Source organism: Xenopus tropicalis, chromosome 6 (assembly GCF_000004195.4).
Source record: "Xenopus tropicalis strain Nigerian chromosome 6, UCB_Xtro_10.0, whole genome shotgun sequence".
NCBI lineage: Eukaryota > Metazoa > Chordata > Amphibia > Anura > Pipidae > Xenopus > Xenopus tropicalis.
In genome coordinates, this window is record NC_030682.2 from 62894540 (window position 1) to 62917815 (window position 23276).

The 23276-nt window shown below is 35.7% G+C and overlaps 1 protein-coding gene across 1 annotated transcript in view; it reads right to left on the reverse strand.

Moving 5' to 3' along the window:
- Positions 1-23276, reverse strand: part of pou6f2 (POU class 6 homeobox 2) — a 183232-nt gene that overhangs the window by 40614 nt on the left and 119342 nt on the right. The window contains exon 4 of the mRNA XM_012965502.3: positions 16215-16579. Coding sequence (XP_012820956.1) covers positions 16215-16579 — 365 coding nt within the window. The remainder of the gene's footprint in view (positions 1-16214; positions 16580-23276) is intronic.

Consider the following 23276-nt stretch of genomic DNA (forward strand, 5'->3'; position numbering starts at 1 on the left):
CAATCACAGGAAACAAATATCTGACTGGTTGCTATGGGTTGCTGCAACAAGGAAAGTTAGTGCCTTTTAGTACACAAGGGAAAGTGTTTCTAGATAACTCCATTTCTATACATGCATGGAGTTTATCATGTTGACAGAATGGTCTAAACTTTCCAAAAAACGTACTCACAGGTTAAATGGCTTCTGATCAAACTGCCCCTAGTTCACCACTTCTACCGGCAAAGCACTTGGATGTCTGGAAGATAACTAAATGTTTTGTCTATGATGATTTTGCTTCCCTTTATCTATTAAATATATTATATTTTTCAGTCAATGTGTAAAAACATGTACATTTTATTTACTGAATGCATGGCAAAAGCAAATCAATAAAAAAGTCAACAACCCAGCATTATAAAACTACTGCTATAAAGAAAAAAGAAGAAGAGCAAAATGAAGCTCTTTTATACATATAAATGTACATCCAAAGCAAATAAGTTAATACAAAAATTCAAATCATTTATTTATTTGTGGCTATAAAACATGATCTTGTGCAGTGGCGTGACCTCCATTGTAGTCTCCATAGCAGACACAGAAAAACATGCTTTTGGCCTTACAATTTCATTAGCATTTTATTTTTATTTACAGGATTTATTGCAAAGATTTGACATATGAATTCTGTACTTGACTGACGTTTATAATCATTGAATCAATAGCAACTGGTATTTTTACAGAGTAAATCCAATATTTAAAGGGTCAGGGGAAGCAAAACCTCATTAAAGTCATGAGGACCAATCATTCCAGTTTAAGAATTTTATAATTATGTTGTTATCAATTTTTTATTCAGGAATGATTTATTTGGAAATAAAGATCTGTACTAAACTTAGGGTCAATGGCGCCAGGTTTGCAGAATCTATGACATTCAGAAGTGGTTAAGCAGATTTTTGTACTTTTAGGTTTATCGGAATTTATCTCTAAGCAGTGCATATTTTTGGATTCCTATTTATTAGATTATCATAATGTACCGCTTACTATTTATAGATGCTACATCATGCTGGGATTATAGGGGTCATTTACTACCACATTTTCAGTGTGCAAACACTGAACCTACGTTTTGCATATTGTTTTTATCATGGAAAAAGGGAAATTAAAGCTACTCCATGTTTGATATTTTGATTCACAGAGCTCTGACAACCCCCATCATAATAGATTATATCTTTGCACCTTGCAAGGACTAAGCATGGTTTGCTGAAATTTGGCTAAAAATGCATTGGGGTCAATGTAAAGGAGAAATAACATTGCAGTTAAGGCATTTGGAACTCTGCAATAGCATATACATTGCCCCACCTTCTAAAAGAAGTTCCTTTCCACTATGCTCCAACTGTTATTATTAGAAAAAAAAAGCTTCCATGTTGCTCATTTCTTCCAGCAAGTTTTGCCACGGTTTTGTGAAAAATATTTGCAGTAGGTTTGGTTAGGAAGAGACATCAGAAGCGAATCACTTGCTGAGACCACCTCGATTCCCGCCAAACATATCTGTACACTGAAAGTGACTTCAGCATCTCAGGGCAGGTGGAACTTGGGAACAGGAAGTCACTTCACAAACTGGCATGATGACTGGGAAGCTCTGTTTTTTTTAAGGGATACTGTCATAATTTAATTGTATTTTCTATTTCTAAATTACACTGTATAAATAGCAAATAATTCACTGTATAATTTAAAATTTTATTTCTGAACCAACAAATGTATTTTTTTTTTAGTTGTAATATTGGTGTGTAGGCAGCCATCTCAGTGCATTGTGCCTGAGTCTGAGCTTTCAGAAGGAGCCAGCGCTACACATTAGAACTGCTTTCAGGTAACCTATTGTTTCTCCTACTCCCATGTAACTGGAGGAGTCCCAAGCTGGACTTGGATTTCTTACATTTTAGAAGACAAAATGACAACCAGACTCTGCATGTGAGAGAAAGGTAGATTATATAGAAAAACAGAAAAGGAGTGAAATCACCCATATTCTCTAGAATTTAATTTAAAAATAAATCTTTCACTGAGTGCATAATCTGATCAGATGCACTGTTTGTTTTCATTTTTCATGAAATCATCTTTATACATACACAATAATTAAATACAGATAATATTTACTACACGGTAGGTGTTGGCAGCAACCTAATTTTATGGTTTAGTCAGCACCAACCATGCTTGATTAATCTTTAATTACATAAATACCTACACATTAGAAATGAAGAAAAAATTATTTTCATTTACTATTAGCATGTAATTATTTTCCATCAAATGCAATAATCTTCCACATTAAGATTAAGCAACTGATTCTCATTGCTATGGATGGAATTTTTCAAGCACGTCAGTACATTTGTTTATTCTTTTCCAGGATTAGATACACTTTCATATTGCATTGGATATATAAGGTATCATTGCATTATAAGAGGGTGCTTTTCTGCGTAGGGGACGGGATGACTGCACTGTATTAAGGAGAGAATGAATGGGGCCATGTATTGTGAGATTTTGAGCAACAACCTCCTTCCCTCAGTCAGAGCATTGAAGATGGGTCTTGGCTGGGTCTTCCAACATGACAATGACCCGAAGCACACAGCCAGGATAACCAAGGAGTGGCTCCGTAAGAGGCATATCAAGGTTCTGGAGTGGCCTAGCCAGTCTCCAGACCTAAATCCAATAGAAAATCTTTGGAGGGAGCTGAAATTCCGTGTTGCTCAGCGACAGCCCCGAAACCTGACAGATCTAGAGGAGATCTGTGTAGAGGAGTGGGACAAAATCCCTGTTGCAGTATGTGCAAACCTGATCAGGAACTACAGGAAATGTTTGACCTCTGTAATTGCAAACAAAGGCTTCTGTAATACTTATGTGCAGCAGTGCACTACAAATACATTCTTTTAAAATCATACAATGTGATTTCTTGAATTTTTTTTTTAAATGCTGTCTCTCACAGTGGGACTGCACCTACAATGTGAATTTCAGACACTTCCATGATTTCTAAATGGGAGAACTTGCAAAATCGCAGGTTGTTCAAATACTTATGTTCCTCACTGTATGTATGCCAAATATGTATTATATATATATATATATATATATATATACATCTAAACTAAAGAGGGCTGCAGGTGCAGGCAGGTGCAGGCCGAGCCGACCGGGCGCCCTAGGCAACCCAGTCGGCATTGCACCCCCTGGGCGTTTTGGCGCGCATGAGCAGTTTTTGCTCGCGTGCTGGGTTAACAACTATCAGGATTCTAAATGGGGTTAATAGTAATCTGCATAACCCCTTGTATACACCTTATATTTAGCCACTTGGCTAAACAGATTGTTTTTTCACTTAACCCCTGCTAATTTCTACTTGGTCAGTTGTCCCAAATGCATTGCTAGTAGCCACCAATAAACTAGATTATTTGTTCTGAGTGATCAAATCTGATTATATTGGATTTAGAAGGCTCAAGGGCCATCAGACAAAATTATTTAGTATTCCTACTGTTTCCTTTATTAGCACCATTTTGAATCCCTTCTATTCATTTATACTCCATCTTTATTCACAAAGGAACACTAGAATTCAAAGAAATGCATTACATAAAAGCGATATATTTGAAAAAAAATATATAAAGCAGTGCTCTGTGGCTTCTTCTTTTCGATATAGATTTTTTTTTTTATAAATGGCAAGGAAAGCTGAATTCAGCACCCCCCCACCTCCCTGTGAATTCAATTGCGAAGTTTATTTTCTGGGCCGGATGCTAGGTCCTCTATGGAATAATAGATGCACTGGCAAAAGGGTTGATTTAGTAAAATATAATTTTTTGTCATGATTGGAAAAAAATTGTTGGGAAAAAAGATTAATTTAAAGGGTTTTCTGTTAAAAAAAAAAAGTCATGATACAATAAAATACAATTGTGAAAAAAAAAACTTTTCTTTTTTTCAGTTACAATTTTTGATAATGTATAAAATGTTATCATAAAATTTCAATTCATGGAAAAATGTAATATGGTATCAAGACACAAAAACCTGCGTGAGGAATACCTGAGGTTGGGCTGGTGCATTGGAGCACTAACATATTGGCAACCACTATTTCCAGGGCCGGATTTCTACTTGGGGAGCCCCCCCTGCCGCGAAAACGCGAATGCGCATGCGCCTAACTTGCGCATGCGCGAACAAGCCCCCCCCCCGTGACCGCTAATGCGCATGCACAAGCGCCTAATTTAGAACTCCCATACGGAGCAGTGGGGAGATGTCCCCATTGCTCCGTATGGGAGCAAAATGTTAAAATTTGCTTGTGGCGGGGCGGCATGCCACCCCTGTGTATGTGCCGCCCTAGGCCCGGGCCTTTGTGGCCTCGCCACAAATCCAGGCCTGACTATTTCCCTTTTCTCCCATGCACACACAAACTATCTATATATAATGATTAAATAGAGCAGAAAAAAACTCTTAGGAAAAGAATGTTAAAAAGGTTGCAGAAATGTGTACGTGTGTCTTGACAATGAGCAAAAATATTTTTTCATGGATCTTTGCTGTTCTTCCATGTCCAATGTAATATATACCCCCTTTGCAATGACACAGAAAGTTTTCACAGTCTTAAAAGTTGATGGATTGGTCTAATTATGCTTGATAACTCATAATTCAGATAAAAAAGAACTGTGGAACAAGATTGCGCTTTTCCTGAATGGGCAATTTGTTTTATAAAGTCAAGAAATTACAGCTAAGAACGAGAGAAAATAAATCATGAAAAAACTGCTTTACTATTGATCTTCTGCTAGATGTATCTGCCAGAATCCTCTCTCTTAGTTTTATGTACTTGAACTCATATTTTTGTAACCCTTTCAGTGCTTAAAAGCCTGTAAGTAGGACAGAGCTGTAATATATAGGTACACATTTAAAAGTATTGTGGATACATATTGTTTGGTGTCTATTTAATTTTTTACTTACAATGCATGATATAATAGTCTTTCTTATATTTGAATTATCTAAAGCATATAACTTTTACATTGAAATATAAAAAATGTGGTATTGAACCATTTACGCAGTTCTATAACAACTGTTTTCTTGCAGTCACTTGCTTTTTTATTCTGACAGTGCATCATAGGAGTTTTATAAACGTTGGTTATAATTTAAGAAAAATTGCTGTACCTTAATATATAAATGGTAAATGTGTATCTATACAGTGCAGAAAGGGTTTGTTTACCTCTAATACACTAACATAGTTTAAAACTGTTGTGTATAGGGCCCTTTCCTCTTTGGATAGCTCTTGTTCTCACTGAGTTTTACCCACTCAAAAAAGTCAGGCATCATGTTAAACAAATAACTGCAAATAGAGACATAGATATTAAATGTTAGGGAGAAAAACGTTCCATTTTTCAACTGAAATGCAAATCCAAAAACAGGCCACTTGTCACTAATCAAAGGACTTACAATTTTTTTTTCTCCTTATAATCACTTTTCTTTATTCAATATTACACATAATTTTAATATTATATATATTATGTTATATAATAGAAGTTATTATATAACATTATTATTATATGTTACAATAAATATAATATAAATTATAACACTATTCTATTTTACAATTACATTGTTGTTGTTGTTGCTGCTATTATTATTATTATTATTATTATTGTGCTAAAATGATACCTGACCAATTAAAATACCCTTTACAATTTTTTTTACAGCTCTTAATACGTCTCCACATTCTTTTACACTTATTCCTAATGGTATCTGTTGGCAACTGGTTGGAGCAAGTAGTTCCTCAGTTGCAGGATACCTCTTGACCATCTCATCCAATCGTTCCGCAGTTCTGGGGTGTCCCATAACTTAACCAGGCTGACTGGGAGGTACTGGTCTGTCACAACCTGCTTCAGCAATTGGTGTCCACTCAGAGCCTCGGGTTGCAGCCACTTGGTGACCAAATGGATAATGTCATGCATGTTTGCCCAGGGAGGCTGATCGGTTTGGTACTTCCACTAGTGCACACCTTTTTTGGATCTCCAGACAGAAATGCAGTTATAAGGCCAGCCTATTTGTTTCGAGGCCATCCTTCTCGTTCCGTAGTTCTTTTAAATGTCATGAGAAAAGCCTTAACTTCAAGTTTTGGGGTGGGGGGGGGGTAACAGGGATCATACCACAAATGCAGGCTACTTCAGATTTGCAGGAAAAACAGTCTGCTTATTTGTTTAATCTAATAAAGCTTCCCAAAAGGATCAGTATTTTCTCTCTTGCAAAAAATGTGCATAACAATTTCTTGAAAACAAATAGGGGCACATTTACAAAAGCACAAACGCTTGAGCGTTCATGTGAACGCTCCGAGGGTATTTTCGCCGATTTTTTCGTACGGCGCACGACTTTTTCGGATGTTTGCACGAAAAAATTGGAAAGGTTTTACCGCTGTTTACAATTGTTCGGTATGAAAATTTCGTGACTTTCGGATCGCCAATATGATATTATCGTGACTAATACGATTTTTTCGTAAGCATTTTCGTGATATTTGCGATCTTACGAAATTTTCGTTTCCAATACGATTTTTTCCCATTCGTGATTCGGATTCGTGGATTAGTAAATGTGCCCCATAGCCTTCTAAAATACAGCTACATAATGGAACGCAAATACTCACTAAGCTTTCTGATGTTAATACCTAACCAATTCTCATGTTAATTCCTTGTCCATTACAGTTTATAATCCTGTTACCAATTTTAAAGCATCTGAAGAGCTTTAGTCATATTTGTAAAATACACAAAGTTTGGCATAGCAACAAATTAAATGTTTACTTTTAAACAAGTGACCAGTAATATATGTGCTGATTGGTTGCTATATCAAACTTTTCACCTGTTATTACATAACCCTTTGGGTAGCAAACATTAAAACATGCCTGAAAAGCCAATTTGCCCAACCAAGATTGGGCATAGCCAGCTTAACTGTGAACAAAATTAATTCATGGCAAGAGAATGTTGATAATAGTGACCAACATAAAAATGACATACATTAAGGCTATTGCCTAGGTGAGGTGAGTGTTTTAATAACAATATTGTGGTTTTGATATATGTATATACTTCTAGGATATGTTAAGTTAAAGGGGGTGTAGTGAAGAGATGAAGTAAAAAAATAAATGCCCATTATTAGATCCACTGCTGAAAAACAAACAAAAATCTTCAATATAGTTTAATTAAAAAACCTGTACTAGTGATGAGCAAATTTTTCGGCAAGCATGGATTCGCAGCGAATTTCTGCATTTTGCCATAGGCGCGGTCTCGTCAAAAAAACGCGGGCGACAAGAAAAAAAAATAGACGCTGGCAACAAAAATAGATGTGGGCAACAAAAAAGACACGAGCGCCAAAAAAAAATTACAAATGAGTTTCGTGAAATTTTCTTGCCGTTTCGTGAATTTTATGGCAAAGCGAAACGGGACAGATTAGCTCATCACATCACTTACTATTTTTATAAAAGAAAAACCTGATCTTCTGCATTCCAGTTTCCCCTTCTCTTTCTCACAGTACAGCATGCACACATCTTTAGATGGCCGCTGGCTGCCCTACTTTAATACAATCCGTACTGCTCCAAGTTTTGAACGGCAGACAAGCAGTGTGTGGGGTTGTTTCATATGTTTGTTCCTTATTTAGGCTAATGTTGGTGAGAAACAACCCCTCATGCTGCTTTCTTGCTGCCCAGAGGCAGATTTGTACTTTTTCCCCAGTAGACCTAATAATGGGAATTTTTTTTTTGACTTTACATCCCCTTTAAGAATAACATTTATAGCACTAAAATAAATTATAATGTCTTTATCATAATATACAGTTGATTTTTCAAAAGCATCACATAGGGGCTGATTTACTAATCCACAAATTCGAATCCGAATGGGAAAAATTCGGATTGGAAACGAACATTTTGTGACTTTTTCGTATTTTTTGCGATTTTTTTCATCGGCGTTACGACTTTATCGTAAATTGTCGCGACTTTTTCATAGCCGTTACAACTTGCGCGAAAAGTCGCGACTTTTTCGTAGCCATTACGATTTGCTCGTATATTGTTGCGACTTTTTCGTATTGAGCGCTCATAAACGGCGGGCAAAACTTTCAGACTTTGCATGATTTTGGAAGCCTCCCATAGGACTCAATGGCACTCTGCAGCTCCAACCTGGCCCAAGAAAAGTCACGATACTGAAGCTTGAATGAATCCGAAACTTTCGTACTCGGCGCGAAGGCTACGAAAAAGTTGCGACAATTCTCGCAAGTCATAACGCTAAGAAAAAGTCGCGACAATTTGCGAAACAGTCATAACGGCTACGAAAAAGTCGCGACAATTTACGAAAAAAACGCAAAATACCGATCATTACGAAAAAACCGCATTCGGACGCCGTTCGTGGATTAGTAAATCAGCCCCTTAGTCTATTCACTTATTTACTACTATCTACTGATATGATTGATCAAACTGTTCAGACATTCATCTGCGCAGCCAAAGTCCATTTATATTGGTCCAGAACTAACCAGTTATGCTGTACCTTGGCCCCAGGTCTACCCAGAAGAAATTAAGCATGTATCTAACCCTGTTATATAAAATGTATTTGCATATTCTTAGGAATTGGAGCACTATACACTATATATATATATATATATATATATATATATATATATATATATATATATAAAACACTTATAGAAAACATAAGACAAAAGGTTGGGGGGGGCACCACTGCTGAATAAAACTATAAGATTTTCTACTAGTATGGACACTTCATACACAAATTGTATACCCCGTGTACACAGGGTATATTACTATAAATAAAATGCACAGATGAATATGCATTTGCTGCTATTTTATTTCTAATCTTGTGACACTGGATTTATTATTCCACTATAATATCACACAGACAATTAATCATAAAATGATAACACAGTTTTAATTAGTAGTGTGCTTTTTTGTGTAAACAGTGTTTCTTGACCCCTAGAATTTTTACTAGCCAAGATTCTTTAAACTGCTGACAAGTGAAATGGTACCTCTCGATCTGAGAAAAGGTAGTGGTCTTTTATGCTGCCAATACATGTCCCTGGTCACTGGAAACAAGCCAGAAGAAAGAATGGAATAAGCTTCATGATGAGCTGCCCAAAGCTGGCTTGTGTTACGGATCAACCAGAATCCTGCTCCCTTTCCTCCGCCTGCGCTGATGTAACTCACTGGAGTGGCAAATTACATCAGACCTACAGCTGTAACCCGACATTATGATTAATTTGATCAGTAATTTCTCCTGTTTTTCATTTTAATCGGTGCGACTGTTCTGCTGTGACAGGTCTTTCAGATCTAATTAAGATAAATTTCAGAGTAAAAGACTTGGCAGAGTTTTCGAGCAAAATCCAGGCTTTGAGTGTGAAGACCGGAGGCATTAATCAATCAAATACTAAGAGAAAATATGCAGGGCTTTGACTTTGCAATCAACCTATTAATGCCTAAACAAATTTCATGTTTTGTGCATTGTTTAGACATTCTCCCTAAATATTCTGGAAATGAAAAAAAAAAGTTGTGTGCGATTATATGTGCATGATCACAGCCCTGTGTAAGGAAATAATAGCCAAAAGCGTTTAAAACTCCTCTCACAGAACATGGATTTCCAATTGATTTCTTGTGAAAACAAACAAATATTATAAGAATATTACCCATACCCACTGGTGTCTATAAAGACCTATTTGGTCTGCAAAATACAAACTAAGGAAGTGAACAGGAAAATTCAAAGATTTTTTAAACTACCTTTGTGCTTCAGAACATCTGAATTTGATAATATTGCAGAGAAGGATAAAACCAATGGCAGGTAAACATGACTGGCAGATCTAAACAAAATTTTTTATTTAATTTGTTTGTTTTGGTTTATATAGTTTTTTTGACTTCAACACATTTTTCTAAACAGATATATACAGTAGGTAAAATAACGGGAATTATGTAATAAAGCATACAAAGTTTGTTATAGGTCTAATCACCTAAAACAACAAATCAGCAAGTAGAATTTACTGGGTCATTACAAGGGCACCAGGGCACTAGGAACATTAGAGGGTAGGTGTATTAGATATATAGCTGCATAACAACTAATGTCAGAAAATATACTTTGAAGCAGTTATAATTGCTTTAATTAAATAAGATGATATCCTATCCTGTTCCCTTCTGGATGCTGCAAGCACCATACAGTACATGGCTGACAGTAACCTGGTGCCATATTACTAAACAATGTCATTTAGCACTTTTATGTATCCCAATAAATTGCATCTTGCAACAACCTGGTAATCTATGCAGCTAGAAAGATAAATGGAAGTTTATGCACCTAGGATGTAAAGATATTCAAGATACTTATACCCTTAATGGGATTGCTTTAGGCAAATCCATAATGGAAAAGGATCTTGGAGTCATTGTGGATAGTAGACCTGGCTGTAACAAGCAATGCCAGGCAGCAGCTGCAAGGGCAAACATTTCAAACTGTAATAAAAAGGGGCATAGATTCCTCAGAGGAGAGGACTGTTTTTTCCTTTTACAGACACTAGTAAGGTGTTTGTAAGAGTAAGAGTTTGTAGTACAGTCCAGTGCTCAAACGGGATATAATTGAGTTACAGAAGGTCCAAAGAAGGGCAACTAAGCTGGTAAAGGGTATGGAAAGTCTCAGTTATGAAGAAAGACTGGCCAAGTTGGTTCTGCTTTTGCTGAAGAAGAGGTGCTTTATGAGGTATATGATGTATTTATTGTTATACTTTATATTTATCTATTATTATCTTAATTACCCCCTGTTTGTATTAATGTATTCTACTGTACAGCGCTGGGTACATAAGTAGCGCTTTATAAATAAAGATATACATACATAACTATATATAAATATATATATATATATATATATATATATATATATAAATATAAAGGGAACAATACAATAAAACCTATATGATATCTTCTTTACCAGTAGGTCCTGACAGAAGGGTATTCATTCCATTTTAAAAAAGGAGGTTCCAACTTTATATTCAAATAAGGATTTTTAAAGTGAATGTCGTGGTTCCATCAAATAAACTGTGCACGACAAAAAAGTTTCACAAATTCTTCAGCGTTTCCCAAATTTTTCAGCATTTTTGCAAATTTTTCAGCCAAACAAAATTGGACAGATTCACGCATCACTATATACCACTAGGGATGTAGCGAACCTCACAAAAAAAGTTCGCGAACCCGTTCGCGAACTTCCGCCAAAAAGTGCGAACTTTTGCGAACTTTGCGAACCCCATAGACTTCAATGAGAAGGCGAACCTTAAAAACTAGAAAAGCCATTTCTGGTCAGAAAACTGATTTTAAAGTTTTTTAAAGGGTGCCACGACCTGGACAGTGGCATGCAGGAGGGGGATCAAGGGCAAAAATTTCTCTGAAAAATACGTTGTTGACATAGCGTTGCGTTTTGGGCAGAAATCACACTATAGTTCTAAACTTGTGTAATAAACTGCTTTAAAATGTCCGGCGTCTACATGCCAATCAAGTCGTGTAAAGGTTACAGCCGGTTAACACGCAAAGACAAACCGCCGCAGTAGTGGATACGGAATATATTATTGCTGGTGGAAAAACATCGCTCAGGTGATTTTATTGCAATGCAATGTCACTACTATGTGTAACGTGTTTGGTGCACTACTATGAATAACAGCAAACAGCACTGGACACATTAAAGAACAGTAAGTTAAATAAAAAAAAAAAAATTAATAATAAAAAAAAAGTGATCTCTGGTTGGTGCTGGGGGTGAACTACTAGGAGCAGCACACCAGTCCCCAACACAGCTAGACTAATAGCACTGGGCTCTATAAATTACAGTAGCAAAGTAAAAAAACACAAATAAAAAAAAATGATGTGAATGTGTGGTTGGTGCTTAGTGCACTACTATGAGCAGCATACCTGTCTCCAACACACACAGACGGAGCTGCAGTACACAATGAAAAGAAGATTAACAGTAATCAGAAAATAAAAGCAGTCCTTACAAGGACTATTGGGTTACAGCAGATGATCAGCACAGGACAGCTGTCCACAGCAGCTACATACAGAGCAGTAGAAAGTAGATTACTAGTCAGCAAAGCTACCTAAACTGTCCCTCAAACCCCTGCACAGCTCTCTCCCTATGCTAACTCATCAAGCACACACAGGCAGAATGTAAAATGGCTGCTGGGCTTCGGTTTATATATGGAAGGGAGTGGTCCGGGGGTGGTCCAGGAGGGAGAGCTGCCTGATTGGCTGCCATGTATCTGCTGGCTCTGGGGTGAGAGGTCAAAATTTGGCTCCAGCTAAGGCGAACCCAAAATTGCGAACATCGCTAAAAGTTCGCGAACTTGTGAACTTGCGAACACCCGATTTTCGTGCGAATTAGTTCTCCGGCGAACAGTTCGCTACATGTCTATATACCACAAGTTTAATCCATGTATAGTAGAGTTGATTATGAACACAGTGCAAAGTGCAATTTTCACTTGCATATTGCATCAATATGAACAGAAATAAACATTCACTTTGGTAAAGCACACATGAGTTGTGGCATTCATTTTTTTTTTTTGTTGTGGGGATGGTGCAACTATGGGCAGAAGGTCCAAGAGGTCCAAGAGAACTCTAGAACTACTGGCATTTAGAGGTTATTGGTAATTCCAGAGATCCTATGAGTTAATATGTGCAAATGTGGGAAATCCATCAGAGCAGGCCAAGAAGGTGCTTTGGCACTTACTGCAATTTGCTAAGGATAATGTATGAAAGTAAGTAACACTTCAATGTGCTCGTAATACTGAGTCAATTTCAGCTCTACTGTTTTCTTACCTGTATCTAGAGATGTCATGTACTAAAATATACCAGTACCCGAATGTTACAGAAGTTTAGCTAACAGACATGGTACAGTACAGTAAAGGTATACTGCAGGAAGGCCTAAAGTGTACATCGTTTGTTGTAAAATATTTTATTGAACTGAAAATGAACAACTTTTCTATTTAATAAAAATATGACAAGAGGCGTTTTATAAAGCTCATTGTACCTTTAGGTGTCTGATTCATAATATTTGTTCAACCAGCAAAAATTTAGATGCCAGCAAGAGTAAAAGCTGCATTTATTTAATTTCTTTTTGAAAGAAACAACACTGTCTGTATCTTTCGAGAAATAATTGTTGTTTTCCTTCAGAGTTTTTGAAACCAACAACATCATCGGTTTGAATTACTGTCTTCTCTTGACAATCTTTGAATTACTTTAAAATAATATCCTAGACAGGTTCTGAATAATGGAAAAGGATAAAGCCTGCAGATAACACAAAAGAAATCAAAAATTCCTAAATGAAATTTAGACTGTCAGATTTTAATGTGTGTTGTCATGCACTTGGTATCTCAGCAAATTATTACAAGCTGTTGAATGTATGGAGGCATAAAATCAACCCTGTTATTATGATTAACCCCTACCTTTTAGCTCCCTTACACTTTCTTTTTAAAGGTTGGGTTGTGTGTTTACTTTTTTTTCTCTTGACTTCATATGTCCTGCTTCTTTGCACAAGTGTGGTTGAGTCTGCAGCACCCACAGTACCACATTCTGCCTTGTGTATCCCCTGTCTGTAAATTATCTTTGGGAGGCACAAAGCAATTTATTCTTTAACAGCAATATTTCCTGTTTTGTGCCAATGCTGAGTGTATACAATAATAATTCTTACTTGAAAAGTCACCATTTGGCTACATGCACCCACAAATGGAAAAAAAACTCACATGTTCAAGCATGTGACTACATTTTTATTCATTTGTGCACATTTTATGCTGTTTACAGCTTTAATAACATTTAATTTTACCCTACCTCTTCAGTGCTTGGGGCCTGACTGTTAGACATCTCCTAGAAGGGCAGAGAAAACTTTAAACATCATGATAGCGCTCATTAAATACTGGTATAGATTTCCCAAACTATACACTATCTTAACCCAGAATAGAAACTAGCAGGCAATTGTACTGCCAGGGATTATATCTTAACCAGAAGAGAGTGAAGACTTAAGAGATGGTCTCTAAGTACAAGCATTTCTGATTTGATACAAAATGGGCAGATCAGCAAGACAAATACATTGAAAACTATTCTTTACTAATCAATATCTTCTTGATAAAGCAAACTCATTTAACAGAATGCATATATTTGAAAAAGGTTTGTATGTGATCCTCTTGACTCCCTGCCTACAGCTTGTGATGGGGTAAGAAATGAAAAGCAGCATTTCCTTGAAAACCCAATGCACTACTCAGTAGAAGATAACACAGTTAATGCAGATTGCCCCTATTGTGAAACAGCTTCCTTTTAAAAAAAATATATAAGTAAACTAGGTTAAAAGTGACATTTTAAACACTAGGGTGCATATGTATGATCTCTTGAGGATTGTGGTTAAGCAAAATGAGGAAAGAAAATGCAAGGTAGTTCCTGAACTCATAGAAGTTTTCTGCAAGTAATTGCTTTTGTTTACCTACTATAGCATAATCTGTTTTGCTTCAGATATCCTTTACAGGACAGTGCAATAATGTATAAATCGAGCACATGGGTGTCGCATTGTTTTAATCTTTAAGAAAAGCACTGAAAAAAACCTCACTTTTTTTATACAAATTATTGATTATTTCAAATTTCCTTTTCTAAATCCCCTTTGATGGGTAGTTAACAGACCTTTGGATACAATTTCTAGACCCTCCCGTTTTATCAGGGCTACAAAAAGTGCATAAATGTATTTACAATAGCAAATCAGTGTCAAGGGAGACTTGGGATCACAATGTACAAACTGTGGGGTGTACTAAAGCAAAGAAGTGGGAGGGAGACAATAAAGAACCTGAACTGGATTAGGGAAATGGGAAGGGGGTACCTCAAAAGTAAACATGTACTTTAACAATCATACACAAAATCTCCTGTGCTCAGGTGACAGGGCATATATGAAAGAGTGAAAATAGAACTTGCCACAGTGAAATTCCTCCACTCTATATTCATTTCTATGGGGTTTTCAAAAGCATAATTATCACTTTTTTATGGATTCTCACTTTCACCCATTAGAAACAAAGTGAGTGGAGGAATTCCACTGTGCCACACTCCGATCTCAATCTTTAATAAATATCCCTCTAAAAGTAGCTAATTCAGAAGGCTATCCCACCCATTAAAATAAATAAACCAATTTAGATAGCACAGCCTTTCTCAAAATAGATTAAAATCCTTAATAGATAATTAAGATAATTAGATTATTGAGCCAGTAAATAGAAAATGTTAACCTTTATGCTAATAGGTGTTGAGATGATAATGTACTTGAAATGTACTTCAGCAAGAAGGGAGCCAGAGGCAAGTAATGAAATGGGACATTGTGAGGCAAAGCAAGGAAAAATATAGCACAAAATTATAGTGAGCATGTAAAGGTTTTAATTTTGAAAGGGACAACATAAGGAAGGAGATGGCTGTAGGACATGTTAGAACATTATGAATAGTAGGAAAAGGCTACTTGGCTTGACATGGCCAATTGTGATAACTTTAGATTGGGTTGCAAAGTAAGGTGGGTTGGGTGAGATAATAAGGCTTGTTACATGATTGCCAACAAGTAGAGGTTTGAGTATGTGCTGTGATTGCCTAAGTGGGGTTTTGCCAGTGGGCCGTACTTTATATCAGTTTTCTGAGCTTCATCTACTGAGTACCATGATTTACTGTACCTCTAATATTGAGATAATGTATTACTGATAATAAATAATAAAATGTAACTAACAATGTTTTTGACAATAAATTGACATTCTTCTCAATATTGGTGAGAAATGTATATTTACCCTAAATATCCTTGACACAGAGCAACATGCTTGCTGCTCTCAGCAGATATGTTCTTATTTAATTTAGCTTGTATTTTATCCTGCACATTGAATTTTTACTCAAAAGTGCTCCCAGTTTCAATATAAGTGTGTATGACGGTATGAAACTGATAGTATATGAAGAGAATATTTTCTATGTAGTTCCCAACCTTGTTTGTTAACCACTGTTATGTAGAGCTGTTGACTACATTATGTACTACATAGTTATTTACTGTAGTTAATTTAGGCTAAAAAAAAACATTTTTTTATCAAATTCACTCTATGCTGGTATCTTACAGTATCACTGACCTGCATCGGGAAAAAAACACTTTTTTAATTCAGTATGCTGATGTAAACTGTAATATCGTAACATCTGCTTTTTCTTTTGTTGAGTGTGCTCCTGGCTTTTCATGATCATTAATATAGTGAATAAAACTGCATACCTGCAGTGGGTTTGGTGGCGTTATTGGGGAAGGAAGGCCATGTCCTGGTGACTGATTAGGCTTTTGAGGAGAACTGGAGTTTCTCTGACATGAAGCCTGTTGGTTCTGATTCTGTGTTGGTGTTTGACTCTGTTGCTGTGACTGTTGTTGCTGATGTTGATTCTGCTGCTGTGATTGCTGAGGCTGTATTTGCTGGGATGGCTGCTGAGATGATTGCTGATGTTGAACTGTAGATTGTTGTTGCTGATGGTGCTGTTGACCTTGCTGCTGCTGTTGCTGCTGTTGATGATGATGGTGATGATGATGGTGCTGCAGTTGCTGGAGATGCTGAAGCTGCTGAAGCTGTGTATTTAGGGATGAGGTAGCTGCATTGAGATAAAATATGTGACTTTGTTTAATGTATTCCCTGTGTGTGATAAGACAAAAGCTTATGTTATTAAACACCTACAAATCTTTGCTATCTTTTTGACCTACATTATAATGCCAGTACAGTTATGATATCCTTCCATCATTATATTTTACTAATGTATCATCATATATTTTATGAAGAATAATATGCTCCAACAAAAATGCAAGTAAGAGTATCTTCATGGCCTCTATGAAAATACGAAGCAAATGCAAGCAGCAGTGGTCTATTAGTCACAGGTCCTCCAAACTCTCAATGTAGATAGAAAGGTTTTCCATACTTCTTACTCCAGCCCATTTTTGTTATCCAGAATGCTCAGGACCTCAGGTTAAGGGATCTTTCCATAATTTGGATCTCTGTACATTAAGGGGCTGATTTACTAATCCACGAATCCGAATGAGAAAAATTTGGATTGGAAAACGAACATTTTGCGACTTTTTCGTATTTTTTGCGATTTTTTTCATCGCCGTTATGACTTTTTTGTAAATTGTCGCGACTTTTTCATAGCCATTACAAATTTTGTGAATTGTCATGACTTTTTCATAGTCATTATGACTTTCGTGAATTGTCACAACTTTTTCATAGCCATTACGACTTTCGCGAATTGTTTGCGAAAAAGTCGCAAAATACCGATCATTACGAAAAAAACGCATTCGGGCGCTTTTCGGACGTTCGTGGATTAGTAAATGTGCCCCTAAGTCTACTAAAAAATTATTAAAACATTAAATAAACCCAATAGGATTATTTTGCCTCCAATACAGATTAATAATATTTTGGTTGGGATCGAGTACAATGCACTGTTATTATTACAGAGAAAAGGAAAATAATGTTTAAGTATTTGAATTATTTTGTTAAAATAGGGTCCATGGGAGATGGCCTTCCCATAATTGGGAGCTTTATGGATAATGGGTTTCCGAATAAAGGATCTCATATGTGTACCATCTTTCTAATATAATGTAATATGTAATATACTTAAGGGGAAAAAACTTTTGTTGAATTGGTATGCAGGATCTCTAAAAATGAATTTCATTTCATTACATAATATAATTTAGCTATATGCAAATTAATAAACCAATAGTTACATTTAATCAGCCTTAGCAGATGTAAAGCTGTGTATAGAGGTGTAACTACAGGGCAACATGCTTGATATGAGTATGAGAACCTAGTGGGATTGCAGAATCCAAAAGATTATTTTGTTGCTGTGAGATTCTCATACAATGGGCTGGAAGCAAGTCCATATCACCTGCAGTGTAATGCTGCACTTTGTTAGAGCTACCCTTGCATAAGAAAAATTCTTTCTCCCATGGGGCCTCCTCAGGTCCTGGGTGCTGGCTGCTGTCACAATACCCTGAAAAATCTTCTGGTCTATCCTAACTATATAGCTATAGATACATGTGATCAGTTTCCTAATTCTATTGAACAATATAATTCTGCTAGAATTATACCAAAGTGTACTGTCCAAAACAGAAATTGTGTTTGGCTAATAAACCGCACTTGCAAATACAGTATATGTTTGATCAGTTGGCCTCTAGGTCGGTTAGTTGGATATGGAAGAAAATGTGTATGTGTGCCCAGATTCATTTCTAATCCTATTGTTTTCAGTCTGCCAATTCCTTCTATCCAGAAATTGTTTATGTATACCCTCCCTCATTCTATATATGAATGTATGTATGTAGACTATTCTGCATCAGTATTTTTTTATATTGTCCCATAAACAGCTATTTATACAAAATTATTATAGGTAAGCTGATTCTAGATTTTAGGCATGGATGTTGCATTGTTTGTATTATTTCATCTTTTAAATTTTAAAAAGCCACATGAATTGCAGGATCAATGAGGTATGAGACTTTAAATTAAACAGTACTTTCCAATGGCACTTTTTTTTGCTGGGAAAAAAAATCTCCAACATTCAGCAAATAAATGATACATTTTATGGAAATATTATTGTGTCTTATTGTGTCAATTATACGTTTTGGTACCATTTTATCCCTTGAATCCTTTGCAGGTAAGAGAAATTAAGCATGTCCCTGGGATATAAGAACTATACTTTTGAACAGCCAGCATTCAGCGCAGCTGTAAAACCTCCCTCTAAATTATATGTCATTTTATCACTTATGTTAAAGGACAATGTGACAAAAAATAAAATAAAAACTATCTTTAGAACTATGCAATAAAATCTATGATTCTGTTTCTAAATAGCACCAAAGTTTGTCCAAGCAACCTACAGCCAGCCAAATGAACTAATAACCTGAGATAAATAATTTGGCCAGGGTCACATGAATGAATGAGCCTAATATAGCAAAGAGATACATCAATAGGCTGCTCCAGTACTGCTCTTCTGTGTATTGTATGGTGCTCTTCCAGCACTGGTCAAAGGCAAGCAATCATTATTGGGACCTCATGATTCAAAAGTCAGTATCACTCAGGGAATACTGCCTATATTTTACCATACTGCTTTCACGCACTCACTTTCACATAAGTGAGAACTTTGGAGACGTTGACAATCTGGCAGATTAAATAAACACAGCCATGCTTCAGTAACAAGCAAAAAGCTAAGTTAGGGATTAGCAAAGGTAGAATAATTGAAACAAACTGGTAATGTGGTAGCACAGAAACATCTATCAGATCTAACTGATCACATACCTTGCCCCATTCACTGAATTCTAGTTAAAGGTAGAGAGCATTCCGCAGCAGAAAAAGTCCCTCCGATGCTCAGCACTGTACAGGCAACATCCATGTACAATATTGGCAACACCCATGTACAGTATAGGCAACACCCATGCATGTATTTTTCTTACTTCTCTTGCAGGTACCACATGAATCAAGGAATTAAGTGAGTTGTGTGTCTTGCTGAGTCAGACAAGAACATGGTGCATGACACACTGTATATTTATGCCAGCTATTGACAAACCTATATGGCACCAGCTTGGTCACCTGATTTCAGTACAAAGTATTGTGTAATTATGAGCTCTATTGGACAGTGTCCCCTTCCTTCTGTGCCTATTAATATGTGTCACTTAATTTTTGTTAGTGTGAATAATTTTTAGTGTGCATATTTATTTATTTTCTGGCATTGTTTGTCACCCTGTTTGTACTATTTGTATTGTAAAAATGTACACCATTGCATATACAGTGGCTCTATATAAAGACATACATACATAACACAATATACACAAGGACCACAATGTATACACACACACTAGAGAAAAGACTATTAAACCATGCTGCATGCACAACATGTAAACACATATTCACTTTACAATACATTTGTAAATAATCCAAAGAACTACGTGTATAGCAGGTATGGCCCTTTGCATATTGCAGAAATTGTTTTGTTTGTAAAAGAACAGCTTATATATTCCTGTAGTTTAACCATAAAGACTGTGGGACTGATTTATCAATGTTCAAATTTCAATTTTTTTCAGCAATTCTAATATATCATTATTAAAACTCCCAAATTTGAATTAGGTTGTTGAAAACTTAAAAATTTGATATTTATTAGGAACAAAAAAAATTTAGAACACTCAAATTTTTCGAGAGTTTGCAGATACATTGAAAATGATGAGTAGAATATAAATTTGATGCATTAAAGTTTTTTCACAGTTTTATTTGATCACGTTTTTTAGATTCATATTTTTGTTTAGAAATAAGCAAGCTTTCAAGTTTGTTGAAATGTCAATGTTGTTAAAATTGAAAAAACTCTAAAATTCACAAATTTTAATAGTGATAATAGTAGTACTACTAATAATAGTACTTTTATTGCGCTCTCTTGGCTAAGAGAATTAAGCTGGTCCAATGCAATGCAGCTTTTTTTTATTGGTAAAAATGAGCCCCACCTACTAGTAGATATGAGAATAGCACTTAAAGGAACAGTAACACTAAAAAATGAAAGAGCTTTAAAGTAATAAAAATATAATGTACTGTTGCCCTGCACTGGTAAAACTGGTGTGTTTGCTACAGTAACACTACTATAATTTATATAAATAAGCTGCTGTGTAGCCACGGGGGCAGCCATTCAAGCTGGAAAAAAGGAGAAAAGGCACAGGTTACATAGCAGATAACAGATAAGCTCTGTAGAATACAATTGTGTTTTATCTGTTATCTGCTATGTGCCTGTGCCTTTTCTCCTTTGAATGGCTGCCTCCATGGCTACATAGCAGCTTATTTATATAAATTATAGTAGACTTTCTGAAGTAAACACACAACTTTTACCAGTGCAGGGCAGCAGCACATTATATTTTAGTTACTTTAATACACTTTCATTTTTTGGTGTTACTGTTCCTTTAATAGTAAAACACCCAAGTCTGGCCATGACGCCTCCATTTAGAGTTAGAATAGGAGAAACGATAGCTTATTTTAAAATAGTTCTATTGTGCAGTGCTGGCCCTTTTTAAGATTTTTTTTTATTTTTTTTAGGTCTTTAAGTCTCTAGGGTGCAATAAAACCTTTTTAGGGAATCTGTCACAGAAAAACATGTTTTTTACAAAATGGAGAATCCTACATTGAAATCCATTTTTCAAAATATTTTTTAAAACTAATTTTTTATATTTAATTTTTTAATTTTGATGTAGGGCTAGAGATGTTTTAACTTTTCAGGTGCCTTCAGCAATGTGACAGCCACGTGCTCTGATAAACTTCTCACTTATTGGAGTGATGGAGTGATGTCTACCCCTTGGTTCTTCATTATGACCTTCAATTTTTAAAAAAAAATATTTTTAAAAGATAGCAGTTTTATATTTAATGAAGAATTTGGCTCATTATCTCTTTGTTGGAGCTGCCGGTGGCCCTAGGATTTATTTGCAAAGAAAACTTCATGGGATCTCAGATAAAACCCACAAAATAAGTTGAGGGACACAGAAAGCTGCACTGGATGGAGTTCCTTCCCTTTGGTTGCCAGTAGAGCTCTAAAATATACTCAAGGGACAGAGAAAGCTAATGCATTATGCAGAGTGGTGTCTCACTGAATACTTCACCTGCAAATTCAGGGTACAGAGAGCATTATAAGAGCATTATACATTATGCAGAATGGTGTCTCAATGGATACATTACCTGCATATTTAATTAACCCTCAGGCCACTGAGAGAGAGAGCAGTGGAACTAAAAACCCTATTTATCAGAATAAAACTGCAGTCTTTTTTAAACAGTTTTCAAAAGTGTTTAGAAGAGTACTTTGAGCTACTTTTATTTTTGGCTTTTAGATCAACAGTAATGCCTACTACAAAAACAACAAATACACACACCTGTTTAGCATGCCATAAACTAAAAAAAGAAACTAAAAGCTGATATGTTACATGAAGGCAAAAACAAATATAAATTTGGACCAGAGTGTTTTCTGTTCTGCTTGGTATTGTTGTGTCATTATAGTACAATACAATAGAAAAGCAGTTTGAAAACATTATCATTTTTATAAAATGAAGGATTTACTTTGGAAAACTGCAACAGAGTATATTATTCCCATGTCCATACATTTGAACACACATCTTGTAAAAAATATTTACCTGCACTACCCAGAAAACAAATATTGTGACTTCCCTGTTCTATGTCCATAACACATCTTTTCAGCAATATGCTGCTAATATCTTTTTTCTTCCTTTCATTACAACACTGGAGTGATGACACATCTTGGATATAGTCACTAAAAATGTTTTCCTCGCTAAAAAGGTTAGAAAAACTCCCTGTGGTCACCTCTTGGCTGCAGCACAATAAAGCCAGATTTAGGTTACAGTAAACTTTCAAAGACAATAAAATGAAAAACACAGACAAAAAAAAAAGAGAGAAAAAGAAAAAAAAGGGATCCCTCACTGCTAGTTAGATCAGTATTTTTTAGTTTAACGTAAGTATCCTTTTCTATGAAATCTAATAGAAGGACTTTTGCTAATAATGCAGGTTAAAGAACAAATACTATATACTATAGATTATTCAAAATAATTTATTAGTGAACGTGACTTGGAGTTTCTGGGCATTTTTTCACACCAATACCTGGCAAAATAAAATGGTGCTCAGCACTAGTTGGAATCAAGTACAAGCTACTGTTTTAAAAAAAAATGTAATTCTTTGCTTAAAATGGAATTCAAAGCTTTCTGGAAAATGGGTTTCCAAATAAGGGATCCCAAAGTTGTACTATATTTGCTTTACTAGACACTGACTGACAGCCTTGAATTGCAAAACCTTTTATCTACAATAAACCACAAATACTTCCAATGCAATTGCAAATGCAATTCAAGTGTTAATAGTATTTATCAAGTTTGTGGCTCGTTTTGCAGTTTAATATTGAATTTCCCAATGTATTCCAATCACTCTGCAAAATAGAAACATCCTGAATGGAACCTATTGCTTTTCACAATTCATTATCCTTAGCAGGCATAGAGACAGTAATTGTAATAACAATCACAAGGTCATTTATGAATAAATTAAGAAAAATCATCTGACCCATTACGGCAAGTGATGAGAGAATCTGTCCCCGTTTGCTTTGTCTAAAAAGATGTGAAACGGCGAAAAATTGCGAAATGTGGGTACCACATGACTTTTTTTATGCATGCAACCTTTTTTTTTCATGTGTCCACACATTTTTGATGCGACTTTCAATTCACTCATCACTAATTATGACTCATCAAACAAAGTTTTTTTGGTGTACATCAAATAATTACTGTAGATTA